The sequence below is a fragment of the Moschus berezovskii genome, chromosome 6 (assembly GCF_049115385.1).
Source record: "Moschus berezovskii isolate FMDL1 chromosome 6, NW_MosBer_1.0, whole genome shotgun sequence".
Taxonomy (NCBI): domain Eukaryota; kingdom Metazoa; phylum Chordata; class Mammalia; order Artiodactyla; family Moschidae; genus Moschus; species Moschus berezovskii.
Window position 1 is genome coordinate 53,209,325 of NC_142465.1, and position 13,030 is coordinate 53,222,354.

Sequence of the window (13,030 nt, forward strand, 5' to 3'; positions counted from 1 at the left end):
ACAAACAGACATAAAAGCTATTTTTTGAAATGGACAGTGTTTACTATTCAAGTATAGCTTCAAGACAAAAGCCTTATGCTCACTCCTAATTAAGCTGCCATCTCAACCTTCTCTTAGAAGTTTATCTGGAACCAGCACTGACCTTCCATCATACTAAATCAATAAACCTTATAAATGCAAACCAAGTCATTTTACTCCCCCTTCATCCCTTCCCTAAGATTTAAAAATTTTAAAACATCATATAAGGCACTTTACGATTTGTCTACCTTTCTTTCTTATCTCTTCTAACTTGCCCTCACCCACCAAGCAAGCCACATTAAGTAACTTGTATTTCTCTGAACATACCTTGCCTTTTCAGGTCTTCATGTGTTTCCTACACTACTTCATATGTCAGAAACGTCCTTCCCCCTCCTTGGACATCTAGCTAACTCTTGCTCATAGTTTGAGATTCAACTTAAGCACTATATCCTACATGAAGCCTTCCTTAAAACTTCGGAGACCTTCCCTCCCTTCCAAAAATGTCTTCCCCTAAGCAAAGAGCTAGGACCATCCTCTGCATTCCCCTAGCATCCGAGGCATAAATACTTTAGTCTTATCACCACATGGTTCGATGGTCTTTACACAGTTTCAGCTCCATCTTGTGCTTGTTAAAGAAATTGGCTTGATCTTACTTTTCATTGTATCCTCACTGCTTCACACAATGCCTGGCACTCATAGTTAATATTCAATGAATATTTAATGAGTTAGAATGAAATTCTCTATATAATACAGTAATAGAGAAAGCTAAAAGAAAATAAAAGTAATATTGATAATAACGTTCACAAAAAATATTGTGATTTTCATAACAAAATTATAATGTTAAACACAGGCAAACAGTAAAATTTTGGACTTTTATGTCTCTCTTGTATTTTAAATGCTTAAAATCACATTTTTAAAAAGACTGGTTGGTGGTTCTAATTTAAGAACCAGTTAACACATGCTATAGTAATTCTCTTTATTTGGTCATTGTTAAATAGAACATCTTTTCTTTGCAAGTACAATAACTAACTTTATTACACTAAAGTTGCTCATTTTAATATTTTTTCTTTCCTAAAGGAATGACCACATGTGGAATGAAAAGCATTTTCATTATCCTTTAACAAGATGAATGTCCTATTTTGTGTGATTTGGGGCGGTTTCTTAACAAGACTGCCAGCCTCTTATGAACATTATGATTTTCAGATGTGTAGTGTGCATTAAAGAATAAGAAGATATCATGAAGTATTAGTGACAATTATATACTAAGCAAGGAAACTGGACAATGTTTCCAAGGGTTGTAAGGTTTGTGGAAATGAATGTTACTCAAAGTAGAGTGGTGATTTATAACCAATTTCCTTCTTCAAATCAGGGCCCAAGTAAAAGAAAACAAAATTTAGCAAAGCATTGTGGTGTATCATTTCCTGCAGCAGAAATACCCCCCACCCCGGACCAGTGCCCTCACTTAGAACAGCACAAGAAGCAGCAACCTGAGGGAAGCCCACAGGCTCGCAGGGCAACTGGCTGGCTCTTTGTCACCAAATGCAGCAGGTTGAATGCAGACATCACTGTGATATCTTCACCAACAAAACGAGAGGCAAAGAACAGGGGCAAGAGCTGAGTAGGAGAAAAAAAGAAAACAAAAACAAATTAAAACATCACAAATGTTAAACATATTCACTGCACAACTGATGGTTACGGTTTTATCCGGAACTGAACACACACACACAGTGCTAATAAATTGCAAATGCCTATTTTTCAGATGGTGCACTTACTTTCAATCCAGGCTTATTTATATCTTATGAATAAAATGCACACTATATAACAGTGTAATCTGTGAACACATTTTGCAAGAGGTTGGAAAAAGAGTTGGAAAAACAGTTGAAAGGAATTAACATTTACTGACTTCATACCAAGTGACAGGAACTGTCTGGGGCCAAATACACATATATTGTGTCATTTAATTCTTAGAATAAACCTAGGAGGTAGGTTTTATCACCCAATGTATATGTGAGGAAGCCAAGGCTCAAAGGTCCAAGGGCACAAAGCAAATAGCCAATTGGGGGAGGGGAAATTAGAAAGCCTTGTTATATCCAACTACAAAGTCCCCCTCTCTCCTCACACCACTTTGCATTTTTCCAGCAATTATTTGCAAATCTGGAGAAGACTGCAAAATCCTGTAAGATTCAGAGATTTCTTTTTCTAGAGTTTCATACTTTTAAAAAATAGAGAGCCAAATAACCTAAGGACAACTAGGAGGCTTCACTTTAGAAACCGCGTTACGTTTGAAGACAACATATCAACTACACATTTTCATTTGATTTTATGATTTATAATTTCTAGATCAATTCTGTAACCAATGTTCACAACCTAGCCTTAAAAGGGGTAAAAATAATTTTTAAAGTTTTGGAAATGAATCATGTGGAACTGTGTGAATGTTAAACTTTAAAGAAAAGTTGTTAGGATTTTCTTTAAAGTTTTAGACAATCTTTCAGTTGGTAAAGATTAACTTCAAATGAAGGTGGAAATACTAGATGAATAGTAACTTCCATATTTTATTTAAAAGTAACATTACAAGTGCACTTAACCACTAAATGTCCAAAAATGGATATAAAATTAATGTCTCGTTCATTTCCTGACCCTCACCCCCCACCCCCTCTCCCCCCAAATAAGTCTGTTCCTGGTCTCTCCTGACCTCCTCAAAGAACAAACACATAATAAACAGTAATATATTTGACCAAATCACTCTGGAGTATATCTGACAGAAATCTGCTTGTATTAACATGCCTGAACTCTGACTTCTCCAAACTAAACTCACTACAAAACCAAAACATTTTTGTGTTACTAACTGGAGACAAAAAGGAGGAAGAGGGAAGGTAAGTATCACAATGCACAGCCTGAAAGAACCATTAAACATAAATAAACATGTCATTTGCACGAGTGACTGCAGAGCAGGGGAAAGAGAGCATTCCTTTGGAGCAGACTACTGACTAATAAAAGATCAAAGGTCTATACCTCACAACACTATAAATAAAAAGGTATTTTTTTCTCTTTGACCTTCTCTGTGAGGAGTAAAGTGTGCACGGTGAATGTAATTACTTAGCAAAGCTGCAGCCTCATTGTGCTCCTGCAGTTGACCATAAAACGTCTTCCTATTCTATTTCATCAACTGCTGTACCAGGCGGCCTGTGCGCCTACCGATGGCCACAGCCATCTGGCTTGTGTCAAAGCCAGTGCACAGGAAGAAAGAGAGTGATGTCACTCGGCAGGTCAGGCAAAGAACAAAGATGCATTCTATAATTAAAAGCTGAGGGCCTCAAATACCGGGGGCCCTTCAGCATGATATGACGGCGTGCTTTAATGTTCTGACACTTGCCTTTATTTCTACCCAAAAAGCCAGGGCTCCATCTAGTGGCAAATTAGTTTTGCCCAGTTTTCTTTAAAAGGGAACCCATCTGTGTTAGCATCCAACAAAGCAGAGTAACAAAGTGACTACTTTCAGAACAATCTAGTCTTTTTAACAAAAAGTACATTGGAAGGACTGATGCTAAAACTGAAACTCCAATACTTTGGCCACCTCATGCGCAGAGTTGACTCACTGGAAAAGACTCTGATGCTGGGAGGGATTGGGAGCGGGAGGAGACGGGGACGACAGAGAATGAGATGCCTGGATGGCATCACCAGCTCGATGGACATGAGTTTGAGTGAAGTCCGGGAGTTGGTGATGGACAGGGAGGCCTGGCGTGCTGTGATTCATTGGGGTTGCAAAGAGTCGGACACGACTGAGCGACTGGACTGAACTGAAGAGTTTGTCACAGTGCCCCCTCGGTCCTCAAGTCCTACAAAGCATGCCCTTTCATAGGTTAGGATTGTGAGGATAACTGACAAAGCAGCTAATTTTGCAAAACTGCACCATGTACTACAGTCTACCCTGAAAAAAATGTAGCTGAGATGGAAAGTGAGAAACATTTCTTGAGAACAGATATATGCCTCTGGATGCCTTGGTGAAATCAAACTCATAATGTTGTACTCCAGGAAACAAAAGTATCCTAGTTAATATGGCTCTAAATCTGACACCAGGAGCAACTCATCTATAGAACAGAAAATGGAATATTTTTATGGTGAAACGATGTAACAAATTTAGTTTAAACTAACCTTTTCCACTTAGTTTCTCTTAGTTTATGCTTGCAATACATGAAATAAAATACATTGACAAACCAATCTAAATTGCAGAATCCACTGGATGAAAGGCGTGGTATCACAATGGATGGGTGGGATCTATGAGATCAGATTGCCTGGGTTTGAATCCTGGCCCCGCCCCTAAGGAGTGGTGTCACCTTGGCAAAGTGGCTTACCCTCTCAATGCCTCAGTTTCCTCAACTCTAAAATAACAATTAAATCAGTTAATTGGTTAGAACCACTTGGAACAACTCCTGGTACATAGTTTACACTCACAAACATTAGCTCTTACTATTATTTAAATGTACAAATATTTGTTTTTATTTTAAAATTATATGAATCAGAAATTTCTAACAGTCCATTTATACCCAATCCTATTGAGCCTTAGCAGGCCATTCTCCAAACATTGATTCCGATTTAGGCTGGAAAACTTACTACTCTTGGATTGACTTCCATAGTAGGATAAAGATATTCTAAGCTTGGCAGCTGATGAAACCCTGCAGTATTCTAAGCACTTCGCATTTATTAGCTCTTTTCATCCTCAGGAGCTTAAAAGGTACACCTTATCATTTTTCCACTTTTAGATAGAGATTCAGGAGGTTAAGGAATTTACCTAAGATCTCCTGACTGGTAAGAAGCAGAGCCCTTGAATCACTGGACTGAATGATTTAACAGATTTGAACCCAAGCCATCTAGTGCCAGGGCCAGTGTTCTTGACCACTTTAATTGGCAATGAAAAGTCTAAGGTTGTTACCAATTCACTCTACATACTCTGACTCTATGTTCTCCTAATAGACAATGTGGCTGATAATAAATACTTAATAAAGATTCATTTAATTCAAAAAAAGGACCTAAAAAGGGTTTAGTTCCAGTGAAGAGGAACTAAACAGCCTCTTGATGAAAGTGAAAGAGAGAAAAAAAACTGGCTTAAAACTCAACATTCCAAAAACGGTATCCAGTCCCATCACTTCATGGCAAATAGATGGGGAAACAGAGGAAACAGTGACAGACTTTATTTTCTTGGGCTCCAAAATCACTGCAGATGGTGACTACAACCATGAAATTAAAAGACGCTTGCTCCTTGAAAGAAAAGCTATGACAAACCTAGACAGCATATTAAAAGCAGAGACATTACTTTGCCAACAAAGGCCTGTCTAGTCAAAGCTATGGTTTTCCAAGTAGTCATGTATGCATGTGAGAGTTGGACCATAAAGAAAGCTGAGTGCCGAAGAATTGATGCTTTTGAACTGTGGTGTTGGAGAAGACTCTTGAGAGTCCCTTAGACTGCAAGGAGATCCAACCAGTCCATCCTAAAGGAAATCAGTCCTGAATATTCATTGGAAGGACTGACGCTGAAGCTGAAGCTTCAATACTTTGGCCACCTGATGCGAAGAACTGACTCACTGGAAAAGACACTGATGCTGGGAAAGATTGAAGGCAAAAGTAGAAGGGGACGACGGAGGATGAGATAGTTGGAAGGCATCACCGACTCGATGGACATGAGTTTGAGCAAGCTCCGGGAGTTGATGATAGGCTTCCCTGTGTTGGCAACTCAACTGAACTGAATTCAAGATTATTTGAAGACTCTCTTGGCTTTGAGTGAAAAAAGTACAGAGTTAAGGAAGTAAAAAGCCTGAGACATACTCAGACGTCTAGATTTAATCCTTCTGTCCCACCACATGTAACTTCTCTTTTCCTTTCTTCTTCAGATTTTTTCTCTACACTCTTGATACACCTTTAGGATATATAACCTAGAGAAGCCCAGGGCTGAGTCCACTTACATCTACTAAAGCTTCAGTATGTTGATGATACGGTACTTCTGAGGATCAAACAAACCAACACTTAACTCTCCACACTACCCCCACCCCCCCGCCAAATATTCAAGTTTCAATTAGCCTGCCTTTTCCCATTCATGCCCCTTCAGCTGCTTGGACGAAGACCCTAGCCAGAAACAATCCTAGTCCAAAAAGAGGCAAAAGAAACACGTTCTTTGAGTGATGACAACCTTTGGGAAAATAATTAGCATTAAACACCCTTTTACCCTAGGTACTCTTGCCTAGAAAATCCCATGGATGGAGGAGCCTGGTAGGCTGCAGTCCGTGAGGTCGCTAAGGGTCGGGGACACGACTGAGAGACTTCACTTTCACTTTTCACTTTTCACTTTCACACATTGGAGAAGGAAATGGCAACCCACTCCAGTGTTCTTGCCTGGAGAATCCCAGGGAAGGGGGAGCCTGGTGGGCTTCCGTCTATGGGGTCACACAGAGTTGGACACGACTGAAGTGACTTAGCAGCAGCAGCAAACACCCTTTACACTGCCTGGTGGTCCAGTGGCTACAATTCCATGCTCCCAATATAAGGGGCCCAGGTTAGATCCCTGATTGGAGAACTAGATCCCACATGCTGCAACTAAGAGTTTGTGTGCTGCACCTTAGAAGATTCCTCGTGTCGCAACTAAGACTCGGCACAGCTAAATAAATAAATAACACTCCCTGGAAATCAATACTGAGCAAGACTGATCTCAGTGGGCCTTGGCCTACAATGGCTTGGAGCAGGGCTTGGGTTCCCAGCCAGAGAGTGGGTCTGGGTCACGGTGGTGAAAGCACCAGATCCTAGCCACTAGGCCAGTGGTCAGTGACAGGGCCCTAGCCTTCAGCTTTGCAGAAAAGAATTTCCACAAAGATAGAAAGTAGTGAAGCAAGTAAATTATTTATTAAGAGGTAAAAAAAAAGAGTATAGTACATGTGGATAGACACACAGGTGGACTCAGAGAGAGAGAGAGAGTCGCTGACTTGCCCCCTTGAGGCAGTTTGAATTACTTTTATGGGGCACTTCTGTGTCTCCTTTGACCAATCATGTTGATTCACCTGGTTCACAGTCAATACCTGGTATATCTCAGGATCCTCCCATGTGTACTCAACCAAGACGGATTCTACCAAAGAGGTCTGTGGGTAGCCTGGCATTAGTTAGCATTGTTCCCCTTTGACCTCCAAGGACAGTTTCTGTGCCTGTGTAGTCAGGGAGGTCTCCTGATTTCGAGAATGAAAAACATGTGGTCTGCACAGGGCCCAGGCTCCTCCCTTAATTGTCCTGCTATTCTCATCTTGGAGTTTCAGTCCGTAGGGAATGAATCTCCAATCGCTTTACCCTGGGGGGTGGTCCTGGGGGGGGGGGGGGCAGGGCGGCAGCAGGATCTACCTCCTGCCTCAAGACCACCCAGAAAATCTATAGCTCCCCAAGTTTATCCTCAGCTTCCTCACTTTTATATTGCTTTTTTTTGTCTTTTATGTATTTTGAATTGGAGGATAATTGCTTCACAATGTTTTATTGGTTTCTGCCGTACAGTCACGTGAATCAGCCATATTGTACTGTTTTTGACTCAAATAATTTCACAAGTGAATAACATTTATAGATAACCAACATGTTCTTTTTAAATGCTAGACACAATTTACACATCTTTCTAATCTCTCATAATATCTAATATATCACTTTGGAATTAGTGTTTAAAAATAAGGGTTTGAACAATACCTAATGAGTAGTATGACAGTATGTGTTGAGAACAGAATTAGATTACACAATTGTCTATAATTTTCTGCTTGAAACTTTTTAATGATTCCTCTCTGCATGTTGCAGGGTTTCCCAAACCCTGTTCTGAGAAACAGGCGTTACCCCTTCAAACAAAATTAGTAGTGGAAATGCTCCCTAATAGGAAGGGCCTGAGAGGTTTCACAATAAATACACCTGTCTCAGCTGCTGCCTTTCAAATGATTTTGACCTTACAAAACCCCTTTCTTTCCTATCACCAGCCCACAGAACACATTCTGGTAAATCCTTTGGATCATGTCCAAAGTACTGAACAAAGCATCTAAAGTTCTACATCTAGCTGCCGCCTAACCTTCAGCGTTTTCTCTTGCCATACTCCACATCCCACCCCACCCCACGTTCCTGCCATACCAATATACTCATTTGTTGTTCAGTCGCTAAACTGTTTCCGACTCTTTGCAACCCCATGGACTGCAGCACACCAGGCTTCCCTGTCCTCCACTATCTCCTGGACTTTGCTCAAACTCATGTCTATTGAGTCGGTGATGCTATCTTACCAGCACATCCTCTGTCTCCCTCTCCTTTTGCTCTCAATCTTTTCCAGCATCAGGGTCTTTTCTAATGAGTCAGCTCTTTGCACAAGGTGGCCCAAAATAATTTTCCACGAACAGGTTTGCTGTCTCCTACTTCCATTTCCAAATCTTTCTTCATTCCACATCCTTCTCTCCTTTCACCATTCTCAACTCCCACCCCTTCTAACTTCTATTTGAGTCCCCAGTGAAGCACTAAGTATGCTGTCACATCCCTTATTAACAATGTTTAGGGCACTGATTTGCTCACACCCCACTCTTCTAGATTATAAGCCTCTTAAGCATAGAGACAGTTTCTTTTTCATCTTTGTATCCCGGTACCTGGCACCTAACAGCCATTCACATATTGAGTAGGAGAATGATTATATAAATAACTGACTATGGAAATGGTTGTTCAGGATCATCACTTCCCACCCTGCTGTCTCTGCCATCTCAACTGTTTAATGGTGCTTAAAGGGAAGAAGGAGAAGGCAATGGCAAGCCACTCCAGTACTCTTGCCTAGAAAATCACATGGACAGAGGAGTCTGGTGGGCTGCAGTCCATGGGTCACTACTAGTTGGACACGACTGAGCGACTTCACTTTCACTTTTCACTTTCACACACTGGAGAAGGAAATGGCAACCCACTCCAGTGTTCTTGCCTGGAGAATCCCAGGGATGGTGGAGCCTGGTCGGCTGCCGTCTATGGGGTCGCACAGAGTCGGACACGACTGAAGTGACTTAGCAGCAGCAGCAGCAAAGGGAAGAATCTGAATTAAGATCAGTTGATTCCTTCATGGCAGTTAGAAGTATCTGTGAAGAGGTAGGAAGTTGAAAGTGCAATCTGACTTGAGATCTGAAGATAATTCAAATGCCCTATTTTGGTTAAAAATGTTTACTTCTCCATCTTTTCTTATCCCTAGAACTCCAACATGCAAAAATTTGACAAATGTTTGTTAGTTTTTTGGTTTGGGTTTATTTTTATTTCCTTTTACTTTTTTTCTTGCAATTGAACAATCATCTGCCAAAGAGAGACGACATAAACAGGAAAGCAGGAAACTCACACAGTTGATAATTAACTCCAAAATAAATGAGCTGATTGTGCTAGTGGATTTAAAAAGTCAAATCTAAAGGTCAAATCCCTTCCAATAAATGCCAAAAGAATGTATATAGCAGTGGTTTTCCATGAGTTAGTAAAATGTTCCCCCCAAAACTTCAAGGGCCAACAGAAAGTTGACAAATTTGAATTTTGTCAAGTAAGAACAAAAAGCCCCAAACCCTAATCTCACCATAATTTCAGAAAAGAAAGATTATATTGACACCAAGACCTCAGAAAGCAACCTCAAGATAAAGAATGTTCTTTTGAATAATATATTTAAGTTTTGAGGAAAAACATTTCATTGTTGTTATTATTCTCATTTCTTAGGAAAAGAAGAAACTTCATCATGGGCCAGCACGTGGAAACCACTAATCTAAATGTGTATGATAAGCTCCTATAGTTGGCACCATGGCATCACCGACTCAATGGATATGGGTTTGGGTAGACTCTGGGAGTTGGTGATGGACAGGGAGGCCTGGTGTGCTGCCCATTCATGGGGCTGCAAAGAGTTGGACATGATTGAGCAACTGAACTGAACTGAAGAGTATTTGCTGAATGAACTGATCAACCAATCATTTATTTCTCAAAATCAACATGCCTAATTAGCTAGAATCTAGAATCGGGCATTTCTTTTGTTAAGCAGTGATCTTTTTGTATTTGTCATAAGAAACAATAGAACCCCAGCTATCAGAATCCTCAATCTTAAAAACAATTTAGAGATAACACTTCTAAGATACCAAATTTTAGTCAGCTCACCTGTATAAATTCCTACCACATGGAAAACAATGTATTAACAGCTGATGAATATACAAAGATATATGCTGTCAAAAAACATATTAGCCTAGATGGAACCAAAAGATATGTACTCAATGCCTTTGCTCCTGCTAAGTCGCTTCAGTCGTGACCAACTCTGTGCAACCCCATAGATGGCAGCCCACCAAGCTCCCCCGTCCCTGGGATTTTCCAGGCAAGAACACTGGAGTGGGTTGCCATTTCCTTCTCCAATGCATGAAAGTGAAAAGTCAAAGTGAAGTCGCTCATTGAAGTGTCCGACCTCAATGCCTTTACTGAGGCAGAAATAAAGTACATGGAGTTTCAGAGGAAGGACAATTTCTTCCAGCTTAGAGGACTTCCCTGGTAGATCAGAGGGTAAAGCATCTCCCTGCAATGCGGGAGACCCGGGTTCAATCCCTGGATTGGGAAGATCCCTGGAGGAGGAAATGGCAACCCACTCCAGTACTCTTGCCTGGAAAATCCCACAGATGGAGAAGCCTGGTAGGCTATAGTCCATCGGGTTGCAAAGAGTCGGACACAACGGAGTGATTTCACTTTTATTTTCACTTTAGGGGGAGGTAGTGGCAGGGTTATGAGGGGTTGGAAAGTTACATAAAGAAGAATATTTTACTTAATATCTCCGGGATTAGCCATTTTGTAATTTTTTGATCTTAGCATCCCTTTACACTCCTATTATCAAGGACCCCAAATGCCTTTTGTTTCTGTAGTTACACCCATCAATATTTACTATATTAGAATTAAATCAGCCATTTAAAAATATTTGTTTATTCATTTAGAATAACAAAAATAAAAATAATAACAATACACATTACCAAATGATATTTTCAGTGAAAAATAACTAGATTAGCCAAAACAAACAAATACATATTTAATGGGAAAAGCTTTACATTTTTTTCAAATCAATCTCTCTAATGTTTGGCTTAAAAGAAAATAGCCCTGGATTCTCATTTCTGCTTCTGAATTTAATCTACTGTTTTATGCTGTTTTGGTTCAAGTATAAGTAAGTGTTAGTCGCTCAGTCATGCCTGACTCTTTGCAACCCCACTGAATGTAGCCCCCAGGCTCCTCTGTCCATGAGATTTTCCAGGAAAGGATACTGAAGTGGGTTGCCATTTCCTTCTCCAGGGAATCTTTCCAACCCAGGGACCGAACCTGGGTTTCTTGCAGTGCAGGCAGATTCTTTACCGACTGAGCTACAAGGTTGAAGTATATACATGAATAAAATGTCACCTCACTCAGATAAGTAGTTGGAAAATAGAGGAATATTTTAACAGCTTTTTCAGATAACTACAGATATTCTTATTTGGTATTAACACCAAAATTCAACAATGACAGTCTGAAACTACATATTCTCAATGAACTTTTCATACTATTACATTAAAATTCATTGGTCTAGTTTGCATTTTGACTGGATCTTTTAACTGTGTATGATTTTGTAACATCATTCACTGTTCGTTTGGAAAACAATGGTTCATTCGGGCTATGCACATCTTTCACATGTTGACACATTTTGCTTTTAGTATCAAAAATCATATTCATTAATAGTCACCACTGATTTTGTCAGGTACATCTTTAAATGCTGAGAAGCTGCCAAGATCACAGTGGCAGATACATGTTTTCCAGAATTTTATTTTTTAACTTGAAAGCTCAGCTTTTATCATTGCCAACAAATACAGTCAGTTGTTTTCCTTAAAGTGACAGAATCACTTTGTTCATTTTTGAGAAAATATCTCCCAAATATCCAATTTATCTAGTTTTTTAATTTATTTGGCTGCCCCGAGTCTTAGTTGTGGCATGCAGAATCTTTAGTTGTGACATGAAGACTCTTAATTCTGGCACGAGGGATCTAGTTCCCCAATCATGGAAACCGGGTCCCCTACATTGGAAGCGCAGAGTCTTAGTCTACTGGACCACCAGGGAAATCCCCCAAATATCCAAGTTTAAATAACCATAGGCTTCAGTAGTTCAGAGGGTCAAGAATCCACCTGCCAATGCAGGAGACATAAGAAATGAGGGTTTGATCCCTGAGTCGGGAATATCCCCTGGAGAAAGGAATGGCAACCCACTCCAGTATTACTGCCTATGGACAGAGGAGCCTGGCAGGCTACAGTCCATGGGGTCGCAGAGTTGGACATGACTGAGCAACTAACACACACACAGAGTTCATCTTCTGATCATTCTGTCAAGTGAAATGGTGTTTCAAACAATCACACCGGTACTTTTCCTGGAGACAACTTGGCATTGTGGAAGCACTTTATAAAAATGTATTTTTTGTTTTTTCACACACAATATTAAAAAGATATGCACTCAAGATCTAGATTTAATAAAAGTAATATAAATTTTACTACTTCATCTAAGACATTCTTAAGTGAAAATGGCCTTTTCTCCTATGTGGATGTTAGTACAGAATGGAATGACTACTAATAATATTTGTTTCCACTGCCTCACTTCATGCTAAAACACCAGCAGTTTCAATTGCTCTTGCAACATCAACACAAATGTCAACACAGTGAAAAAGGAAAATAATGTCAGCATTAGTATGAAAATAGTTTTGACTTTGTGAATCCTTTGAAAAGATCTCAGATTCCAGGGATCCTTAGTCCACACCTTGAAAGGTGCTGGTCTAACCCTCTGGTTGACATAGAAAGCCCAGAAAATGTTTCATAAGCACTTGGGTTTTTTTATGTTTTACTTTTATTATTTACTTGGCTGTGGTGGGCCTTAGTTGCAGCATGTGGGATCTAGTTCCCTGACTAGGGATTGAACCCAGGTACCCTGCACTGGGAGCATAGAGTCTTAGCTACTGGGCCACTAGGGAAGTCCCCATAAG

The 13,030-nt window shown here is 40.1% G+C and overlaps 1 protein-coding gene across 3 annotated transcripts in view; it reads right to left on the bottom strand.

Moving 5' to 3' along the window:
* MSRB3 (methionine sulfoxide reductase B3) overlaps positions 1 to 13,030 on the bottom strand; it is a 192,345-nt gene that overhangs the window by 151,317 nt on the left and 27,998 nt on the right. For all 3 annotated transcript variants that reach the window (XM_055395103.2, XM_055395105.2, XM_055395104.2), the window contains exon 2: positions 1,506 to 1,632. In XM_055395103.2, coding sequence (XP_055251078.1) covers positions 1,506 to 1,581 — 76 coding nt within the window. In that variant the 5' untranslated portion in view covers positions 1,582 to 1,632. The remainder of the gene's footprint in view (positions 1 to 1,505; positions 1,633 to 13,030) is intronic.